The sequence below is a fragment of the Oryza glaberrima genome, chromosome 12, assembly GCF_000147395.1.
Source record: "Oryza glaberrima chromosome 12, OglaRS2, whole genome shotgun sequence".
Lineage (NCBI taxonomy): Eukaryota > Viridiplantae > Streptophyta > Magnoliopsida > Poales > Poaceae > Oryza > Oryza glaberrima.
In genome coordinates, this window is record NC_068337.1 from 9,684,605 (window position 1) to 9,708,573 (window position 23,969).

A 23,969-nucleotide genomic window follows, 5' to 3' on the forward strand; every position below is an offset into this window, starting at 1 on the left:
AACATTTGACCGTCCGTCTTATTTGAAAAATTTGAAAATATTTAGTCACACATAAAGTACTATTCATTTTTTATCATCTAATAGCAATAAAAATACTAATCATAAAAAATTTTTAAATAAGACGAACAGTCAAACGTTGAACGTGAATAGTGCAAAACTACACTTATTTTGGGACGGAGGAAGTATCAACCTACTACACGACTACTTACTCATCAACACTAAGTCCAACAACGTCATACTATACATATACACAACGCCAAAAATCTACAAGGACTCCTCTCAAAGGATTTTTAGGAATTTAGAGATTAGTGTACAGGCTTATTTCTAATTCTCTAGTACTATTAAAAATTGAAGATGTTTTTGTCAGATTTTTGATACGTCAGTTTTATGTTTACCTATTTTTAGTCCGTCCTAGTCGTTCAGTCCGATTGAGTTTCTATTGATCAATCTTTTTTTATCAACGTCAGCTTCGAGTCCGCATTGGAGGCGAGCATAGAGCCCATCTAGCTTTCGATATATTTTTTTTATCCTTTTTTCGCTGTTTTCTATTATGCTTTCGGTTTTTTTTTCTTTCTTTTGTTTTTTTCGCCTTTTTTTTTCAAGATCAATCCGATCCATCTCACGCACCTCCCGTCACCATTCGATTTTGGCAAAAACAAAAAGAATCGAGGAAAAACGGAAAGAGAAGATCGAGTGGATCAACAGCCCTCAACCAGTTTTTTTTCGCTTTTTTTTTTCAAGATCAATCCGATCCATCTCACGCACCTCCCGTCACCATTCGATTTTGGGAAAAACGAAAAGAGGAGATCGAGGAAAAACAGGAAGAGAAGATCGAGTGGATCAATAGCCCTCAACCAATTTTAGGAGATTAAGAAAGATTTGGTCGGACTTTAGGGAGGATTGGCTTGGGCACTCGATTCGAGACAAGCACTAGCGCCGCCACTCGATTTTGGGATAACGGAAAGAGGATCAAATCGAGTGGATTCATAGCCCTCAACTAATTTTGGGAGATGAAGAAAGATTTGGCTGAATTTAAGGGACAACTTTAGGAGATTAAGAAAGATTTGGCCAGATTTAAGGGGAGGATTGGCTCGGGCATACAGACACATGACTGTCTTCCGAGATTGAAAACGCCCCTCGATGTGTGAACTAGGCTAAAGAGAGGTAGCTCGAGAGGAGAGAGAGGTAGTGTGTGAGCTAGGCTAAAGAGATGCAGTTCGAGAGGAGAGAGGTAGTGTACTAGGTAAGGCTAAAAAGGGAGAAAAGACGAGAGGAGAGAGAGGTAGTGGACTGGGTAGGGCTAAAAAGGAAGAAAAGACTGGGCTCAGCCTAAAACAAAGAATATTTTTTTATTAACTTTTTTAATTATGATTATATAGCAGTCCTAATGGTTCAATTTATTGACCAGCTTCTAATAGTTATATAAAAAAACGTTTTTCCCTGTTGCAACGCATAGGCATTTTTTTAGTAAAAAATAAAAAGTGAGAAACTACGAGGTTTAGCAAAGCGAACTCCTTGGGAAAAATGAAGCTTAACAGCACTCCTGGACCTTGCTAATATGTGGTATCAGAATATTATTATCCTTCGTGACACTTGGCGTGAAATTCTCAAAAGTTTGTCTTGACATCGAGGAATATTACATTTGCATAATGAATTTACTGGGAAAAATAAATTGCTTATAAGATAGCAAGGATTATTTTTTTACTCTTCGCACCATCTTAGCTTATAATCTCTACACATAACGTAGATGGACAAAAGCTTATTTAAGTGTACTAGTTGAAGTCGCCAATCTAGAAGCAAGATGGATAGTGTAGTTCGCTTCAGCTGTAGTTTCTAAGCCAAGTGTGATCTAATTTATTTGCAGCTCGTTGCCAATAACGCTTCTAATGCAATCTTACCAACCAGGTGCCTAATGGCATCCATCTTTAACAGACTTGTTGAACTCCAGTTTCACATAAATGTCAGAGCTCAACAGTTTAGAACCCTTCTCTAGGGACTAATTTAGGTGTCTTAGATTCAGATCCCATATCGCCATGAACAGGCAGTAACATAGCAATCCTAGCTCAGCCCACCATTACATACAAACAAAGACTACAAAAGAACAGGCCAAGCGGCGATTACATACAGCAACCTCACTTGCCATACTTCCGATTGTAAGGTCTACCCCTCTTGGTATTTTTTCCTCTCAAATGTGCAAGTGTTGGACCAAGGGCACTGCTCCTTAGTGCTCTATATGACCAAGCAGATGTACTGGCATTTGGTGTCCAAGTTCCCCAGCCATTTTCCTGAACAGCAGGCTCGTCATTTGCGACCTCTCCATTTTCCTCCCAGACCGTGTTTTGTGTTTTTTCTGCACATAAAGATTGTCTACAGTTTACCACAACTAAAACTTCGGTAATAATGGATAAATGCTTGCAAACGCCTAGGGCAATACCTTGCGTGGCTTCTGGATCTTTGGTGTTGTTTGGCAGTTTTTCGCTGTGAATTTTACCTTTATGATTATCTAAATTAGCTGGCTTTTGAGCATGGGATCCACCTTTAATGCCTGTTTCTGTCAGGGGAGTACTAACAGCCGGTTGCACGGAATCAGTGTCCTTGAGCAGTCTAATATCAAGAAGCGAAGAGTACTCGATCTGCAAAATATCAAGATTCAAGAATGATATATCTACCCTGTTTGACAAAATTGTAGATTAAAGGGAACACATAGTTACCTCCAAGGAACCATCTTCCTTGTAAGGTGACATGTCCACCAGCATCTCTGACTCGTCTTCACCATTCTTTTCTCCAGCAGTGAACGGATACTCAGGAACAGGTAAGAGAATGATCCTCAAAGATATGGGATCATATATAAGAACTTTGCCAACCTGAAATAATAGGTGAAAATGAATTGCCTGGATTCAATACTATCGGTAACAACACTTCATTCCATGTTTGTGCTGGCATGCAAAAGATGGCAAAATGAATTGTCTTCACTTTTCAAAAAAAATTAGCCACACATGAATGAATTGGTATTAGAAACTATGTCATACACGGTATGAAGAAAGCTCTGGACACCAAGAGGAAGACAGTTCAACCAACCGATAAACAATCAGATCTCCTTCCTGTAAGACACAAAGGAAGGTAAGCATAGAAGAGAATTAAACAGCACTAAAGGAAATACAGCTTCAAGGAAAAAGGGGGAAAATACAGCAACAGAATGAGCAACTGACTGTAAAGCTAGTAATGATAGTTTTGTGACTGCCACTGAAGTGCACTTCCATCGTAAAAATCATTTGTGATGTGAAATAATCTAGGTCCAGATAAATATCACCCTTGGTTTTCAAGCTCTGATGTACCTAGAACTTTTTTAGTTTGACAACTACTTATGTTCTCCGACCTATGCTCCATTTTTCTCCATCATTGCTCCTGCTCTGTCAGACGTATGGCTGCAGCCAGTGTTCTTCCACAAGCATGACAACACAATCTGCACGCATATCCTCCACTCTACTTAGCCTCAAAGATAATGAAGCCTAACTATGCGTTAGCTACTCCATTGCTTGTATTAAATCCCTCAATTTGTTAGCCCTCATGGAAAGAAAAAGGTTTGTTCTTTGTATTGCTTTTCTGGGAACAAAACTATGTGGTATAAGAACTCTGCCACAGAATTTTTTCAACAATACAGTTGCCGAACTCAAGTTGTGTGCCTCTTCTGCAGAAGATCATTCAGAGATGTCGCAGATAATGGTTGACCTAGTAACTCTTAGGACAAAAGTTATTATAGACAAAGAGGTTGTTTGATTAGCAATCTATACTCCTTTTAAAATAAGTCAATGGTGATGGTGGCAGTCAATCTGCCACCCCACAAATTCTGTGACATATCTGTACTATCTGCTCTTTAAGTGTTTCAATACTGTATTAATCGTAGCACATATCGTTACTTTATCAGCTAGTATGTACGATAAGAACTTAACACCAGAAGGTCTAAGATGACCGATATATGTAGTGTAAATCTTAACTTTCAAGGTGAGTATAATGTAAAATTGTTAACTGCTCCATATAACAAGAATATGAAGGACCTGTGCAACAAAATAAATCACATTTATTAGCTTTTAGCAATGTCAAGATATGCACGATTATTTTTATTCATACCCAAAGCCACAGGCATTTTGTTAGTCACTAATAATAATATATATGGAATTTACTTTTTCTATCTATAGGGCAGAACAGAAGCTCATAGATAAATGCTCCACGGGTAGGCATGCAGAGTCCCAAATCTGGTCAGCCTTTTTTTTTCATTTGGCCCAAATTTTTAGCCTACAGCCGCAGCCCATTAAAGACAATAAAAATTGTAGACATTAACCATTAATATTTTATTTGGTGAATAATACAAATTCATATTTTTATTCCATGCAAACAGTAAAAATATGTATTTTTGGGGTTCAGTCTAGGACTAACTTAAGCAAGGCCTTTCCATCTCTACCTCAAATTTAAATGTTTTGGAATCTTGTGATGGTTTCACATCCATGGGGAAAAAATAAATTTGGTGGAACTGCAGAAGAGGTGGCCAGTTGGCTACACCATTAAATACGACCCAGTCACATGGTTCCTGGCATGCTTTGGTGCACAGATTTTGCTTTGTTGTTATGCTTATTTAAATCGTTGATTTAGTGCTGATGTTACTAGAGGTTGATAACAAGCATGGAATAGAAGATGAAGGTTTGAATTGAGCTGTTGTTATCATGGATGCAGAATTGAATATCATAATATTTCTACCTACTCCCTCATGTGCACAACCAACGAGAAAAACTGTAACTGTATTCATGTTTCTTTTCCAATAAATATAGCTAGTCTTGTATAACATCTTATAACAGGAAAAGAAAATACCTTGGGAAGTCGTGTTAGGGGATACAGGCTCTCAAAATCTAAAGGTTCACTGCTAGACTTCCCTTTCTCAGCAACAATCTTTTCACTTGCTGATCCAACATGACTGCTCTCACCAACCTTTTGATTACTGGCCAAACCAAAATCATTATCACTAGTCTTAGAGTTGCCAGCCACATGGTGGTTAACTTCAGTGTCAGTTCCAGTTATCCTCCCATGATAGCTGATATCAGAGCTTTTCTTGTTTGAGTTGTCCATTCCCCACTTCTGACCCTTCTTTTTGCTTGTAGTTCCACTCCACTGGAAAGTTGTCTGGAATAAGAAAATCAAAACAATTACATACCAATTTGCATAATTTTACTAGTATTAATATATTTATTCAAGGGAAGTAAATCACCACTTCTATTTAACTAATGAATAATTTATTTTAATTCAGGTTTCTTAAATTTCATCAACACTGCCTCAATTGGAATTAGATGACTAGATGTCAATTTAGTCAAAAGCACAATGACCAAGGTGGATCTTAACTCTTTTACTTTTGACATGCTTACCCCTATCAAATGTGATTTATCTCTGAATAATGGTCCTCCATAGTACTGGTCACCAGCTATGATTTATCCAATCCTAGGGCAAGAGCATACTAAAGTGTAGCTTTGCTCTTAAATAGCTGTCACCGGGTTCAATTGGATAAACAACATTAACACCTGTTGCATTTTATAGGGCCTATTTCTGAAAATGAAACCTAGAAACTTAAAGGAAAAAGTACGAATTACCCCCCCCCCAACCCGAAAACCAGATATGACTCACCCTGAACTTTCAATGACGGACGAATTACCCCCCTCGACCCAATCTAGAGCGGTTTTATCCTACGTGGCGTACGCGTGGCAACCCAGTCAGCATTTTTTTAAAAACATAGTGGGGCCCACCTGTCATATACTCTCTCCCTCTCCCGGCGAGCATGGCAGCCCAGGGCAGCTCCAGCATCGTCGTCGTCGTGGCACACAGAGCCGGCGGAGTGGGATGCGGAACCGGCGGCGGCAGCGTGGGATATAGAGCCAGCGGCGGCGCGGGGAAGGAAAAGGAGGAGAAAGAGGAGAAAGAGGTGGGACCCGACGGCGCACGTTGCCGGAGAGCACGGAGAGAGTGCGCGCCGAGATCGGGGACGGTGCAGGGGCTGGCGGTGGGCAGCAGCAGGAGATCGAGATGGTGGAGGCGGCAACGTCATCCAGCTCAAAAACGTCGTCTCCTCCTCTCGAGCTCATCTCCATTTTCAAATCTCTCTTTCTTGCTTGAGGCGAGCCATGGCGGAGCTGCCGCTTGCAGCGGGGCTGCTCGACCTGCGCCCCTGCAAGCTCGCCCCTCCCCCTCCCCTCCCCGCCGCTCCCACTCCACCATCACCGCCACCGCCACTGCCTGCCGCCCCTCCCCTCCCCTCGCCGACGAGGAGCTGCCGCTGGCGGACGCCGTGGCTCCCGAGACCATTGTCGCTGCACCTGAGGCCCGGGATGGCGGTGGAGAAGGGGAGGTGACGGCGACGGTGACGGCGACAGGTTTGGACGTGGAGGAGGTGGCAAGTGGAATGGAGGCGAAAGCGACCTCGGATGGCTACACTGCACAGGACCACGACGACGACGACGCTGGAGCCGCCGCGGGCTGCCGTGCTCGCCGAGAGAGGGAGAGAGAGTGAGAGGGGAAGAGGGGGGAGAGAGAGTATATGACATGTGGGCCCCACTATGTTTTAAAAAAAGAAAATCCTGACTGGGTTGCCACGCGTATGCCACGTTGGATAAAACCGCTCTGGATTGGGTCGAGGGGGGTAATTCGTCCGGTATTAAAAGTTAAGGGTGAGTCATGTCTGGTTTTCAGGTTCAAGGGGGAATTCGGCCAACCGTGATAGTTCGGGGGAGTAATTCGTACTTTTTCCAAACTTAAAACATCTATAAGAGCAAAACCAATATCCATAAAATGTGGCAAAACCAACATCAGTCTTTTGATTAGGGCATTTACTTTTTGCCACTTTTAAGATGTAAAGATTTGCCACTCACAGTATATGACATGTGGGCCTTCATGTGCTATGACATGTGGGCCCAGTGGCAAATCCTTAATTGCCACTTATAAGAGTGGCAAATAGTTAAATATCTCCCTAAAATGACATCTAAGTATCTAACAATTATGGAAGAAATATGCATTTATGTAGCCCCAAATATTTCCTAGTCAATCCACAACTACCCCCACAATCAAAGCTATCACTTCCCTAAAATATCTCTAAAAACAAATTCATAAAATGGAAGTCACAACAAATTCTATTATTTACATGCTAATGAGCAGATAGCAAATATAGTGGAGGTGGAATATAAAATAAAGTCTTGATAATTTCATGCAGTGGCCTAACTTACTAACTGTTGCAAAGGAAATGCATCATTAAATCAGTTATTATATAATTAAGAATGAGAGACAAGAGGCACATCAATAAACCTGTATTTCCTTCACCGGTGACTTATCTGATTCTCCGCCTAAAATCAAAAGAAAATTACTTTATATTGAGCTGTCTTACATGCAATAAATGAATATTACCAACTGAAGATGTGTAGTGATGTGGGTAACACAATAGTAATGATTCAACAAGAAAACTGTCATAGGTAGTGGGCCGAGGGGTCGAGGCCCAAGAACATAAATCAGAAAAGCACACAAGCCGGACATAAATAACAGCATAACAGTCTCAAATATTCACTTGTTTGAAGACCTCTAAACAAGAATGCACAAAAGATGATTTCAGGTGCAAATCTCCGAGAGCTGTAGTACACATACTAAAATCCCCATAGGCTGCAAGAATATGAGATGGAGAGTTATATATGTACACTAGGTTTAGCTGGGAATATAGGACTATTTCTCTTATTTATTTGCCAATAGAGCTCAAATTCCTGGTTTTATTTTCTAATTCTCGGACCAGGAGCAGCATGGAATAGTTTGGATATGCTCCAACGCACCATTTACATCTATATAACGATAAATAGATTAATGGTTCAGAATACAATTTACTGGTGATTTTCAACCAAAACATAATATTTTCAGTCTGGATATTCATGCATAAACAGCTAGAATTGTTCTTGGAGAAAAGAATGAAATGTTTTTATATATTTTTCACATACTTCTCTGTTTCAAGCATAAGGTAAGGCCAGAAAAAGATGACCTTAAATTTTGAAGGTAGGACACAACTAGCACAGACAAATTAACCAGAGAAGACCTGAAGAATATTTCTAAAGATGCCACTATCAACATACCAAATATATGTGTTGTTTGATACATACAAATGTCCTAATGCTTACATGTCTACTTGGACAAGTATGATGGCATTTGTGCATGGTAAATTAACACGGTAGTCAGGGTAACTCTGGTTTATCTTTTTTTTTTTTCCTGAACAGGACAGTGTTTGTTTTCTGTCTGTGATAAACAATGGATTGCAATGCGGAAAATAATATTATCATAATTCAGATTCTTGCTGGATGAAGATACCTGCTGACTCAAAGCGAATGTGGCCAGGCCTAACCACAACTGGAACAATATCATCCGATGTATCAGATTCTTCCTCATCTGCTTCATGCCTTACAAATGGCAAGCTCGAGTTGTTTTGATTGCTTGATGGGGACAGCAAAACATCTCGGTTGTTTGACGATGGACAATCAGCCACGGTTGGTTGTTCTTGACAGTGCTCTTTCTGCAAAAATATAAATTGAAGATAAATATATTTGTTTAACACTATTTGTCCCTACTATGGAGATAAGACTATCAGGTAGCTACTCTGTTCTGAGCTGGAGGAAGAGAAGTAGATGGATAGCAGCAAAAGATTCAGTATCAGAGGAAACAAGATTACAGGAAGTCGGAAAGCTTTCATGCCACAGTGAGACATACCAATGAAGAAGGCAATGCCACAGTAGTGGAAACTTATAAAAGCTATACAATTTATGAAAAGAATAGAGTTTTCATTGGGGGAAAAAAAGAAGGAAGCCCATATGGGATTGCAACTTGAAAGTTGATTGAACCAGCCTATATATTTTCCAATTGTTGCAACCAATCCAGATGTTCTTCCATCTATAAAATCCACAGCATTATGCCCTTGTAGTAGGGATATAAAAATATCCTATAAATCAAGAAATAAGATACAGACATATCCAGCAACAATTTACCTCTTTCAATTGTTCTTTGGCTTTCTGTCTAAGTTGTCTTTTGAGTTTCTTACGCCGAGCACTTCTAGATACCTGGTAAAACACAGGACAGCAAAGTGAACTTTATGCATGTGATAACTAAAATAAAATGCACATGCAGAAAAGCATGACTTGTTAATTGAGTCCTATATATCATAACATCACAGGTAAATTTGAGTGTTGCTACACTGCACGTGAAGTGTGAAATGTCAATTATAGGAAATTATACTTGTGGCGTGGTCAGCAGTCGGAATTGTGCATGGAGCTTGCTTTTTCAAAGAATTTCTTTATGCCCTTTTTTCTATAGACTAAAATTGGCAAACAACTACTTCAGAATGAAACAGAAGAAGCTCATTAAATTTTCTGTGGTTTTCTTTAACTAACTATTCCATAAAGACAACTGCAAAACAGTCCAATTCTAAACAATAAGTTAGCCAATGGATACATTAAGGTGAGCTTGACATTAGAGCAGCCCTTTTAAAAGCACTGAATTAACTTTTTACTATAAATCAATTAAACAGGAAAATACATTTTAACTCCAATTCATGTGATTGTAATGCTTGGTACTTCTTTTAATTTGTTGTGCACATCGTACAATTTCCATTCTTGTTCTCATGATTTGAGTGGTTCTGGTACTTGAAATAAAAATCAATGAAAAATTACAAATCTTATACAAGCACCAATATCACTCAATAGATGAATCAGTTACACAAAGATTGACAAAATTATTTTTGTAGCAATCAAAGTGTGCCCATTCCCGTTGCTATCCCTAACCAATAGGGCGGGAGGAGAAGAGGGAGCCATAGGAGGAGTTGGGATCAACGAGTAGTTGCAGAGTGAAAAATAGTGCTGTATTTAATCATGTGCCCTCCAAAATCATCGATTCATCATACTGAACACAACCACAAAGAGCCCAAACCAAATTGCTAATCCAAATCATTCCAATACCAACCGAATGGAGCCCAAACCACAAGACAGTCCAAATCCAACACAGTAGCACGTGTGAGTTGGCAAGGAGCTGAGGGGACAGAGAAGCTGCAGGTGCAAGAAGTAGCCACACCAGTGAGGATGACAAAAATGAGAGCAAGGGGTGAGCATGTAGGAGTTGTGAGGAGCTACAGCAGCGCAATGGCATGTAGCAATGGTGGAGGTGGTGGGGAGATGCAGATGACACGATTTCCACCAGTAAAAGGGCGCAGGATGATTCGGTTTCAGACATCCAGATGAGCCAGTGTAGGGATCTATCACAAGGTAAGGATAATAAGGTCACATGTAACATGAGTCGGCATTAGTGACAATGACAGAAGTGATAAATACAGGGATGGACACACCTTTTGGAGCTAATAAAGTGATTATGTCATTTTGGTGCTACAAATCTAAAATCGTGGACTTTCAACACCACATATCAATTTGCCTTAAAGATCTTAAACATATACAGAATAAAAAAAACACGAGAAATAGTGTTCACGTGCGTTATTGATGGCGTATTTGCATGTGAACATAACTCAAAGCAGTTGCAAACTATTTCAACAAAATGATACATGAGAGGGCATTTGAAGGTCAGGAAGTTATATGGTTTTTGTCCCATTAAAAAATCCTTTTTAGCCAAAGCAGATAATTAACTAACTAGGTTCAGCACCACGCAGCAATGCAAAACAGGTCTGGTACTGGGCATTAATCACTATGATAAGAAATAAAAGCATGCAAAAACAAAGAGAGAATTGATAAATACTACCTCCATCCTCCGTCCCAAAATATAAGGATTTTTAGGGTTGGACATGGGTATTGAGTAGGTGGAATTAAATGGAGAAGGTTGTGATTGGTTGACAAGAGGAAGTACATGGAGAATTGGATGGTGGAAGGTTTCGATTCGTTGAGAAGGGAATGTAGCTGATCAGCTGCTATATTTTGGGACGGAGGGAATAGATTTTTATTTCTTTTTAAAAGAAAGACTCTCCTTTTGGTTTACATACAAAAAGAATCATCATCCATAGAGAAAAATAAGCCCAAAAGATTTCAGATTGTTAAAACAGTAATCATGCAGTAATTATGACTCAAGCAGAAACCTTTTTAATATCGCTTTGAGTGTTACAATCATCCTCCTTTGTTTCGCTATTCAACTTGGTTTGGTTGTCCCTAAGAAATTTCACACATAAAATCTGTTACATATTAGAATAAAGAAATCGATACTTTAACCTGAATCATTGCACAAGATGTGAATACTTTCATGCAATGCTGCATTATACATGGTAGAGGCAAGAAGTGAGTAATACAATAATACATCACATACAAAATTTTGAATATACTCAATTATTGTCAGCATTATGTTGAATTTATATATAGAATAAACAACATAGCTTCAAATGAGTTCGAAGGATGGCATAGAAGACATAATATGAATGCCTAATCGTATTCAAGAAAAAAATCTGAATGCCTAATTATTGACTTAAATATATATGGGACGGTTGTTATGGTCTACACCGATGTCCTCAGCCTCTCACCATATATGAAATATCATAACATAAGTAATCACTTATCGTGACGTGGACGCGGAGTTAGCTAAACAAATCCACACATCTTAAATGCACAGAAAAAAAAAGCAGAAATGTTATAGTTTATACTTCTAGACCTTTACTAGCATTCATTAACTTCATAAGACATGTGCTACTACATGAAAGGATTAGAAGAACATTAAAACAAGAGTAGTGCAACTTCACATATGTAAACATGGATTGATTTTGCTTACAAATTAATAGTGTCATTTTTCAGTGATAATCACCCAGTAATTATATGTAAACTGGCATGGGATTATGCAGCCAACCTTTTGCAGTCTTAGCCATTATTATAGGCAATAACAAACGATATCACTTGACAACAAGAAGTATATTAGTTGTCTTGAAAAATACGTTCCAAAAGTATATTTCAGGTTGTTTTACAAATAGATTATTACGAAAATCAAAGTTTTGCAATCAAGACAAGAAGTAATATATTTAGTGATCAAGTGGTACAATCAGAAAATTGCCATTTTTTTACTACTAGCATAGCGCTCATCTTAAGTATCCTCAACTCTAAAAATTATATACATACTACGAGATAGGAACCAGATTCACATGTGCATTGCATGCAACTTTATTTAAAAAAAAACTTATAGACGACATACACATTACTACAAATGCCCCAAAAGATTACGAGTGAAAGATAGGGGTAGAGCTAGGGATGGTAAAGGGCCCAACATTTTAGCCTAGAAAATTTGAGGGTTGGGTCTAAAATGGGGTGGGTTGAACTTTTATACATTTTCACCTAGAAATATAAGGGCTAGGTAGGATTGTGAAAGAACCCATGGGCATTGACCCATTACCACCCCTAAGTAGAGCACAAAATCACACCCAATTACTCCAATTAAAAGGACTAAATATATTTTATGCAACCTTTCTATTTTAGTTGATTACTATAATTTGCAACAGTGCAGTGTTTAGAAGTTTTTGTAGACACTTGTAATTGCTTATATTAAATATTAGCATTTAGCAGTATGCTAACAACACACTTCACATCGAGGAAATCCATAGTAAGTTGAAAGTAACTGAACTGCAGAAACACTAAATGTCTAATTTGAACTATGAATGTGACAAAACTATTGCAGTTAATTGTTTCCTTTCTAAAAGTAACATAGTTGATAACCGAAAAAACATCCTGTATAAGAAAAAAAGTGAATTGCAATCTGGGTCATCTTTTATTGCCAAAATTTCACTTTGGACCATCCTTTCCCCAATCTTTTTGCTTTGCATTAGCAAATTTTATGTTTGTTGCACTTTGGACCACCCCAACTATCTTCCTGGCATTCCTCTGGCATCTTGTATGGCCTGGTGGAGGGAAGACGCCAGGTCACCAGCATGCCAGAGCCGATGTGCTCGAGGTCATTGATGTGATAAATAAGTGGTTTGGGGTGGTCCAAATTGCAAAAAGGTAAAATTACCTAGCCCAAAGTGGAAAGATTAGGCAAAGGTGGTCCAAAGCAAAACTTTGGCTATGAAAGGTGGATCAAACTCACTCGTAAGAAAATTATCATGCTAAAGGTAAGAATCATATGGCATCATATATAAGATATAAAGATAGTAGTTAAAGTGTGGTTTTCATTTGTTATAAATCATGGTCACATTAAATCAATCTGAATTGAAGGAAGAAAATAAAGGGTGCTCAACAACTACAGTTTGCAGACTACAAGTATCAGATCCTGGTATGCCAGATGCATTAGAATATGAAATATTTGCAGCCAATTACAGAAAGTAGTTTTATTAGCTTGTATAGATACTTTGCTGGCCAGTATTCATGTTCGTCACAGATAAAACAGTTTACCTGATTGAAGTGGCATAGTTAACATACCTCTTTGATATCTGCTCTTTCTCCAAGGTAACATCGGCTTCAGCTAGCATCACCTTCTTGGCATCATCGATACATGGTGACTTCAACTTTTTGGAACCACTATGATCCTGATCTTGGTGGGCTTTATCCTCGTTGCTGCAACCGGTGTGCTTTCCAGTGTTTGCCACCTTCAGTTTCTTTTTTCTGTGTCAAAAAGATGGATAACAGGATGAACAGAAATAACATACTCAACATAGCAATTGGAAAACCCATCAAAAACACATCAATGGGGAATCCAATCATTCAAATGGAAAAGTTTAATGGTTTGAGGCTCTAACAGAACACAAAATGGCATTAGCCTCAATAGGAAAATAAAATAGCTATTTTTGATGAACAAAGGAAGCTTTGGTGTTTTGAAGGTAGAATGATAGATACTAAATAGCCTTTTTCTCAAACAAAGATCAAGTAATTTTATTGTAAAAAGAATGAAAAAGGAGGATACTTTGAGGTCCCAGGTGATCCTCTTTCTCCATCTTGACATTTCCTCTTCAAAGTTATATCATCATTTCGTGTATTGTAGTGAGAAGCTGCATTGACTACATTCTGATGATTATACTGTACACCTTCTTGTTGATTGCTATCATCATCCTTCTTATATTCGATTGCGAGCATTTCATCGTCTGTTGGAAGTGGTTGTTTTTCTACTATCTCAGGACCTTCAATACAGTGCACATCATTATGTTGTGTTATCTTCTTGGAAGCTTTCTGTTTTACCCTGATAATAAAAAAAAAGTAATGTAAAGCTGTAACATCATTTTTACAATATATGGTTAACATTTGTCTGCAAAAAAAGGTGAACAATTTAGTATGAAGACATGCTACTAGCAATTTCATCATTCATGTGAAGAAACTTTCCTCTATTCTACTGCTAGAACATTCCCTGTACATTCCAATTTTACGTATTTGGGGATTGGTTTGATAGCTTTTCTATCTGGGGCAGTGGCATGCTGGACAATCTGGAAAGGAGCAAACGTGAACTGCTAACAGCCCAGATGATGCAAAGGATGTTGGTAGGAACAAGTTGTACTCTCTGTTGATTGCATGATATGTTATATGGGATGTAATATGTAAATAAGTGGCTTAAATTTGATGGTGTTATGTCGCTGGATGCCACTTCTATGTTCCATTTTATCTGTGCCACTTTGTTTAGACATATGGGGTTCAACATACAAAACTGAGCGTATTAATCCCTCCGCTTTCTGAAGAAATGTTGTCATACATGCATGCAGGTGGACCATGTACTTTTTGAACAAATGTTGTCATGCATATCCAAAATACTATTTCACTTCCATGCAGGTGGACCATGTATCCCCAATTATGTTATATGCAGACATAAGGTGACTAGGAATTTTTTTTTATATGCTATGTTCTTTCTGTTTTTGTACAAATAGGAAGAAAGATGAACAAACACAAATATGCAGCCACATTTCCTCTCAGTCAGTAACTCAGTATTACAGATGAAACCAAAAATATATGAGAAAATCCATAAAATGCCATTGACAAGCACTCTAATCCGAGAAATGCCATCGACAAAGGCAACTTCTCAAAAATGCCATTGCACAAGCCTGTTTCTCCCTAAAATGCCATCACCGTCAACTCCACACCGTTTCATCTGTCATTTTTTTCTGATAATGACCATTTTGCCCTCCGTGCAAAATATACCCAGTTTTTATCAAAGAAAAATGACCACGCGCTCTAATCGATCCCGATCCAGCGCTCTCTTCGCGTTGGCGGCGGTCCAAGGCGGTGGCGCCGCTATGCCGGCGGTCCACGGGGTCTGCGAGTAGGACCAGGGCAGTGGCGCGGCAGGGCGTGGTGACGGCAAGCAACCCGGCGCCAGGGGCATGGTCCCGCAGGCCCACCACCTTGCAATGAAGGGGGGAACGCGGGTGGAGGCGGCGGCGGCGGCCCGGGCGTGGTAGGCGCGGGGATGCAGATGGAGACGGCGGTGGCGCCTCGCGCGTGGTCGACGCGGACGGAGGTGGCGGCGGCGGCGGCCCGGACCTGGTAGGCACAACGGCACGGACGGAGACGGCGGTGGCGCCCCGGACGTGGTCGATGCGGACAGAGGTGGCGGCGGCGGCCCGGGCCTGGTAGGCACAGCGTCGCGGACGGAGGCGGTGGCGGCCCGTGATGGATAAGTCTTTGTGGTCCTTGTTTGTGATTCTTTCTTTTGCTTTTGGGTAGTTTCACCTTTTCAGGACAGCATCTACTCCTTTAGCATATTTTCAGTTGCTAGGACAGCTGCGGTTAGCATCTCCTTTATGCCCCCCCTTTATGCTTTATTCAGTTGGGATGCCCTCTAGGACAGCATCCCTTTGCCAGCTATGGCTATATATATGTATCCAACCTTCCTCGGGAAGGTATGGCTTTGTGTTTGTGAATGAGAGAAAACCAGAAAATTGCCCCATCTCTTGTGCCATCCTCTTCTCAATGAGAGTAACCATTGAGGTTCTAACATTTGGTATCAGAGCCACACTTTCCTGTAGGCTAAACATCTCCTGTTCCACTCCTTCCCAAGCTCGATTGAGCTCTCAGCCAACAGCAGCAGCAGCAGCACCGGCTGCTCCTTCCCCTCTCCCTTCCCCCTCTCCACGCAGCAGCCTCCCGGAGGCACGCCATGTCCGACGTTCGGTCTCGGCGTTCGGTCGCCTCGAGCACTCGGCGTCAGCAGGACGCCGAGCTCGCCGCAGCAGAAGAGCGCAGGCGAGCAACGGCTCAGACCGCTGCAGCAGCAGCGAGGGCGGCCAGACTGGCGGCAGCGGAGTTGGCAGCAGCCAGGGCGGAGGCGGAAGCAGAGGCGGCGGAAGATGCGGCACGTGCGGCGGAGGTAGAGGTTGAGACCTTGCGCAGCAGCATCAACGGCTCCACCGCCGGCGACATCACCGCCGACAGGGAGCTTGAGGAGCTGGCAAGAGGAAGGGCGCGGGAGCGGGCAGAGCGGTGGGCAGCAGCCCACCCCCACGGCGGCGGCGGCGGTCCAAGGGACCGCGCACCCGCTGACGGGAACCTAGACGGGCGCTGGCGTGCCGGCGGCAGCCCGGAGCCCGCGCGCGGCCCTCGTAGGCAGCGCGGCTCTCCCTCCCCTGACCGGCGGCATGGTCACCATGGCGTCCAGACGGTGGTCAGGGACTTTGGTCCCGGCGGTGGGTGGCCTACCCTCACCAAAACCAACTACATCGAGTGGGCCGCGGTGATGAGGGTGAGGCTCCAGGTGCGGCACATGTGGGAGGCAGTCCGGTACGGCGACGTCGACTACGATGAGGATCGGCGGGCACTGGATGCCCTCATCGCTGCAGTCCCGCCCGAGATGCAGTTCTCGCTTTCCCAGAAGCGGACTGCCAAGGAGGCCTGGGACGCCATCGCTGCGGCACGCATCGGCAGCGACCGCGCCCGCAAGTCCACACTGCAGGCACTCCGCAAGGAGTGGGAGAACCTGGCCTTCAAGCCGGGTGAGGATGTTGATGACTTTGCCCTCCGTCTCAACACTCTTTTGCAGAAGATGGTGCAGTACGGCGACGACACCTACGACGAGGAGAGAGCTGTCGAGAAGCTCTTTCGCTGCGTCCCAGAGAAGTACAGGCAGATCGCTCGCTCGATCGAGTCTCTGCTGGACCTCTCCACGATGTCGATAGAGGAGGCGTTAGGTCGCCTCAAGGTCGTCGATGGTGATGAGCCACAGCCTCTCTCGGGGCCTATCACCATCGGCGGGAAGCTCCATCTCACTCGAGAACAGTGGGAGGCCTCTCAGAGCGACGGGAGGAAGGGGGAGTCTTCTCCCTCGACAGGCGGCCGCAAGCCGCGGAAGGGGCACGGAGGTGTCCAGTTGCGGTGGGCGCGAAGACGCGCCGAGGGTGGTGCTCGCAGAGGCGCCCAAGGCAGCGCCGCCGGCAACCACAAGCCGGCACGAGACGACGCCTGCCGCAACTGTGGCAAGCTTGGCCATTGGGCCAAAGACTGTCGCCAGCCACGACGCGGCCAGGCCCACGTTGCACGGGTGGAGGAGGAAGAACCGGCTCTGCTCCTGGCTCACGCAAGCATCGAGCTACCTCCAGCGGCACCGGCCGCAACGGCTTTTCTCCACCTTGATGAGCCGAAGGTACTCGTCTCCCTCTGCAACGGCTCCAGCAACGACAAGGCTGATGGGTGGTACCTCGACACCGGCGCCACCCATCACATGACCGGCCGACGGGAGTTCTTCACCGAGTTCGACTCCAGCGTCCGAGGCTCTGTCAAGTTTGGGGACGCCTCCGGCGTGGAGATCAAGGGCGTTGGCTCCGTCACCTTCACCGCCAAGTCCGATGAGCACAGGCTGCTCACCGGAGTCTACTACATCCCTGCGTTGAGGAATTCTATCATCAGCGTGGGACAGCTGGATGAGAACGGCTCACGCGTGTTGGTCGAGGACGGACTCATGAGGATTTGGGATCGCCGTCGTCGCCTTCTTGCCAAGGTAACCAGAGGCACTAATCGACTCTACATCCTCAGCGCGCAGGTCGCACAACCAGTTTGCCTCGCTGCTCGTCGGGACGACGAGGCGTGGCAGTGGCACGAGCGCTTTGGGCACCTCCACTTCGAGGCCCTGAAGCAGCTCAGTGCCAAGGAGATGGTGCGAGGCATGCCGTGCCTTGACCACGTGGAGCAGCTCTGCGACGTCTGCGTGGTGACGAAGCAGCGGCGGCTCCCCTTTCCCCAGCAGACGAGCTTCCGAGCCAAGGAGCGGCTCGAGCTCGTGCACGGGGACTTGTGTGGCCCAGTGACACCGGCCACACCAGGAGGACGTTACTTCCTGCTGCTCGTCGACGACCTCTCCCGCTACATGTGGGTGATGGTCCTGGGCAGCAAGGGAGAGGCTGCGGACGCCATCAGGCACGCGCAGGCTGCTGCAGAGGCGGAGTGTGGCCGCAAGCTGCGCGTGCTGTGCACCGACAACGGCGGCGAATTCACGGCGGCTGAATTCGCGTCGTACTGCGCTAATGAGGGCATTCAGCGCCACTACACCGCGCCGTACAGCCTGCAGCAGAACGGCGTCGTCGAGCGGCGCAACCAGACGGTTGTGGGGATGGCTCGGGCTCTCCTCAAGCAGAGGGGGATGCCGGCCATCTTCTGGGGAGAGGCGGTGGTGATGGCCGTCTACATCCTCAACCGCTCGCCTACCAAGGCTCTCAATGGCAGGACACCGTACGAGGCTTGGCATGGGCGCAAGCCGGCGGTCTCCCACCTGCGGGCCTTTGGCTGCCTCGCGTTCGCCAAGGAGCTTGGACACATCGGCAAGCTCGATGACAGGAGCACCCCAGGGGTGTTCATCGGCTACGCGGAGGGCTCGAAGGCCTACCGCATTCTCGACCCGGAGACACAGCGTGTGCGCACGGCGCGCGACGTAGTGTTCGACGAAGGGCGAGGGTGGGTATGGGACAAGGCGGTGGACGATGGTTCGACTCCGACGTACGACGACTTCACCATCGAGTACGTCCACTTCGAGGGAGCTGGGGGAGTAGGCAGCTCTTCTTCACCGAGCGTGTCTACCCCAGTCCCCGAGCCTCCACCGACTTCGACACCAACACATCCTCGGACCACGACTTCGACTACGACGAGCTCTTCGCCGACACCGCCCCAGCCGGTGACCCCACGCGCTCCAGCACCAACAGCCACTCCTCCGGGCACGTCTACTCCGACGCCAGCTAGTGTTGAGCGCAGCCCGGTGGAGTTCGCTACTCCGCTCTCCCACGACGGGGAGCGCATCGACGCGTACCACGACGGCGAGCAGCTACGGTACCATACGATGGAGGATCTTCTCGGCGACCAGCCGGTGCCGGGACAGGTGCCTCGCGACCTGGAGGCGCAGTTGCACCTTGCGTGCGACGACGGTGAGCCTCGGTCTTTCGCAGAGGCCGAGAAACACGCGGCATGGCGTGCCGCGATGCAGTCGGAGATGGACGCGGTTCAGGAGAACCGCACCTGGGAGCTTGCTGACCTCCCTCGTGGTCACCGCGCGATTACCCTTAAGTGGGTGTTCAAGCTGAAGAGGGATGAAGCCGGAGCCATCGTCAAGCACAAGGCTCGCTTGGTGGCACGCGGTTTCGTGCAGCAGGAGGGGATCGACTACGACGATGCCTTCGCTCCCGTGGCACGGATGGAGTCTGTGCGACTCCTCCTTGCGCTGGCTGCTCAGGAAGGCTGGGGTGTCCATCACATGGATGTCAAGTCGGCGTTTCTGAACGGCGACTTGAAGGAGGAGGTCTACGTGCACCAGCCTCCGGGATTCGTGCTCCCCGGCAAGGAGGGCAAGGTGCTACGCCTGCACAAGGCCCTCTACGGCTTGCGGCAGGCACCGAGGGCGTGGAATGCCAAGTTGGATTCCACGCTCAAGGGGATGGGCTTCGAGCAAAGCCCACACGAGGCGGCCATCTACCGGCGGGGCAATGGAGGAAATGCCTTGCTGGTGGGTGTCTACGTCGACGACTTGGTGATCACCGGCACCAAGGATGCGGAGGTGGCGGCGTTCAAGGAAGAGATGAAGGCCACCTTCCAGATGAGTGATCTGGGGCCTCTCTCCTTCTACCTGGGGATCGAAGTGCACCAGGACGACTCCGGGATCACGCTTCGACAGACCGCCTACGCCAAGCGCGTCGTTGAGCTAGCTGGGCTCACCGATTGCAACCCAGCTCTCACTCCGATGGAGGAGAGACTGAAGCTGAGCCGCGATAGCACGACGGAGGAGGTGGATGCTACACAGTACCGGCGTCTTGTGGGGAGTCTTCGCTACCTCACCCACACACGGCCGGACTTGGCCTTCTCCGTCGGCTACGTCAGTCGGTTCATGCAGCGACCGAAGACGGAGCACCAGCAGGCTGTGAAGAGGATCATCCGCTACGTTGCGGGGACTCTCGACCACGGCCTCTACTACCCGAGGTGTCCTGGCAAGGCACACTTCGTCGGGTACAGCGACAGCGACCACGCCGGCGACATCGACACCAGCAAGAGCACGAGCGGGATTCTCTTCTTCCTCGGCGAGTGCCTCGTTAGCTGGCAGTCGATCAAGCAGCAGGTGGTGGCCCTGTCCAGCTGCGAGGCCGAGTACATGGCGGCATCCGCCGCTTCGACCCAGGCGCTCTGGCTTGCTCGACTGCTTGGTGATCTCCTCGACAGAGACATTGGAGCGGTAGAGCTCAGGGTGGACAGCAAGTCCGCTCTGGCCCTGGCAAAGAACCCCGTTTTTCACGAACGGAGCAAGCACATCCGAGTGAGGTACCACTTCATCCGAAGCTACTTGGAGGAAGGGAGCATCAAGGTGAGCTACATCAACACCAAGGACCAGCTTGCGGACTTGCTCACCAAGCCTCTTGGGAGGATCAAGTTCCTCGAGCTCTGCTCCAGGATTGGGATGGCCCAACTTCCCCACAAGACGACGCACAAGACTTAGGGGGAGAATGATGGATAAGTCTTTGTGGTCCTTGTTTGTGATTCTTTCTTTTGCTTTTGGGTAGTTTCACCTTTTCAGGACAGCATCTACTCCTTTAGCATATTTTCAGTTGCTAGGACAGCTGCGGTTAGCATCTCCTTTATGCCCCCCCTTTATGCTTTATTCAGTTGGGATGCCCTCTAGGACAGCATCCCTTTGCCAGCTATGGCTATATATATGTATCCAACCTTCCTCGGGAAGGTATGGCTTTGTGTTTGTGAATGAGAGAAAACCAGAAAATTGCCCCATCTCTTGTGCCATCCTCTTCTCAATGAGAGTAACCATTGAGGTTCTAACAGCCCGGGCATGGTAGGCTGTCCTCGGCAGCCTCCACTGTGACCCCTTTGTCGTCCTCCTCACGAAGCTCACCGGCGAGTCCCGCCACCTGCAAAACGACCCACCGGCCCTTGTCTCGCAGGACCCCAGCACCGTCCCTGGCAGCGTTGTCTCCTTCATCGGCATGCACATTGACAACTTCCCCATCAACGTCGACAACAGGTAGGTTGCTAGTAGATTGTTCTTCTGATTGTGTAAAATTTACTCCTCTGATTTATGCTTCTTCTGAATGATTTGAGTGCTTTACTTGATTTGTGTGTTTCTGCCGGAAATTTACTTGCTTGCTTGGAGCCCAGCAAGACGGTCGCGTCGCCAGCGCCAGGTTGCAACGGTTGCTTGTCATCACCATCTATGGGCCGGAGAGGAAGGCGACAACAGCGAAAGTTTTTTTTTTCTCTAACCGATAGACTATTTTTTAAGCCCGGTCAAATACCGATAGTTTTTTACTCCCTCCGTTTCACAATGTAAGTCACTCTAGCATTTTCCACGTTCATATTGATGTTAATGAATCTATACATATATATCTATCTAGATTCATTAACATCAATATGAATATCTATCTAGATTCATTAACATCAATACAAACATGGAAAATGCTAGAGTGACTTACATTGTGAAACGGAGGAAGTAATTATTATCCTATCCGGGCTACTGTTGATCGATTAGTATTGAACGCTTATTTTTCAGCGACGATTAGTCAGCGAGGATGGTTGTGTGAGCAAATTGTTGTCTAGGGGTAAGATTGTCTTTTCATACAACTTAACGGAAAGATGCTAACACCAATTTGATGGTGATGGCATTTTTGGGAAGTTGCCTTTGTCGATGGCATTTCTGAGATTAGGGTGCTTGTCGATGGCATTTCATGGATTTTCTCAAAATATATATATACCACAATAACAAATTAGCACATGCATGATTCACGTTCCATATCCTACAGTAAGCCCAAAGAAAATTTCGATGCACAAACAGAAACAGATACCTTATGATGTCATTGTCCCTGAAGATACAAGTCGACTCAAATGGTGGTAAGACGAATCCATCTATCTGCACAAAGAGACCACACTTCGCCGTCAAATCGATGATACAAAATAGTTCACATATAGTCATATGAACAATGCGATCAAGAAACATGAGAAATGTACCAAGCATCTAAATCTACCTAGAAACCCTCGAATCAATGTCGTGCGAATCCAACACAGATTTCAGGGCACCCAATCAAAAAAAAAACCCGGGAGATGCAAGGGGTTAGGGGAAGGGGGACGCAGAGAAATGAAGGAATCCGCACCGAGAGGATGACGCAGCTGGGGCAGGAGCGGCGGAGGCGGAACCGAGCCGCGATGTGCGCGGCGAGGTCGGAGACGGTGGACAGCTCCGGGGGGAGGAGGAGCCAGCAGCGGCGGAGGCCGCTCTCCCTCAGCGACCGCCGGAGGATGCGCTGGTTGTCGAAGACCAGGCGGAGCCTCACCGCCTGCGCCGGCGGCGTCGCCATTGGCGGCGGTTGCGGTGGTGCGAGACAGCGAGGGGGACGAGGGTTTATGCCTTCCTCGCTATTTTCCCCTTTCTTTGAGAGGGTTTGGGGCTTTCCGTCTTTTTGTGTGCGTAGGTACTGGATAGGCGTAAAACCGCTGCAAGTGCACAGCATATTTTTTTTCTTAAGATAATATCTTGTATGCCACTGAAAATTTGGTCTGATCCTTTCTATGCCACTGAAAATTAGCTCTTTCATTGTATGCCATTGATCCAAATTTGCGCACCCTCTCATGCCACTACAGTCAGTTGACCGTGTGTTGACCGTTAACTCTCAAGTAAAAAAGACATATTTGTCCTCTCTGAGTTGTTAGGCATGCCCTATACTCAAAAGGGTAAATACGTCTTTTTTCCTTGAGAATTAACGGTTAACACAACACACGGTCAACTGACGGGAGTGGCATGAGATGGTGTGCAAATTTGGATCAATGGTATATAAGGGAAGAGCCAATTTTCAATGGCACGTAAGGGATCAGACCAATTTTCAGTGGCATATAAGGGATTCTCTCTATTTTTTAATACTTTAGGGCCACTTCAGGGCCTATTTAGGGCCTGTTTAGTTCGCGAAATGAAAATTTTTTGATGTCACATCAAACGTTTACCGAATGTCGGAAGGGTTTTCGGACACGAATGAAAAAATTAATTTCATAACTCACTTGGAAACCGCGAGACGAATCTTTTGAGCATAATTAATCCGCCATTAGCACATGTGGGTTACTGTAGCACTTAGGACTAATCATAGACTAATTAGCCTCAAAAGATTCGTCTCGCGATTTCTTCCCTAACCATGCAACTAATTTTTCTTTTAATCTACATTTAATGCTCCATGCATGTGTCTAAAGATTCGATGTGATGTTTTTGGGAAAAACTTTTTGGGAACTAAACGGGGCCTTAGTTGGTGAAATAAAAATTTTGGGTATCACATCAAACGTTTGACCAGATGTCGGAAGAGTTTTTCGGACATGAATAAAAAAACAAATTTCATAACTCGCCTGGAAACCGCGAGACGAATATTTTGAGCCTAATTAATCCATCATTAGCACATGTGGATTACTGTACCACTTATGTCTAATCATGGACTAATTAGGCTCAAAAGATTCGCCTCGTGATTTACATGCAAACTATGCAATTAGTTTTTTCTTTTTATCTATATTTAATACTCC

General features: G+C 45.2%; 1 protein-coding gene across 1 annotated transcript; it reads right to left on the reverse strand.

Moving 5' to 3' along the window:
- Positions 1-1,559: 1,559 nt before the first annotated feature.
- On the reverse strand, positions 1,560-22,838 carry LOC127756941 (coilin). The gene is made up of 13 exons (XM_052282324.1): positions 22,565-22,838; positions 22,259-22,323; positions 13,924-14,196; positions 13,443-13,625; positions 11,129-11,198; positions 9,045-9,116; positions 8,374-8,575; positions 7,336-7,373; positions 4,864-5,172; positions 3,030-3,101; positions 2,712-2,864; positions 2,435-2,633; positions 1,560-2,350 (listed from the first exon to the last, which is right to left on the reverse strand). The coding sequence occupies exons 1-13, from the start codon at positions 22,766-22,768 to the stop codon at positions 2,133-2,135; spliced, it is 2,058 nt and encodes a 685-aa protein (XP_052138284.1). The 5' UTR covers positions 22,769-22,838; the 3' UTR covers positions 1,560-2,132.
- Between the last annotated feature and the right edge of the window lie 1,131 nt (positions 22,839-23,969).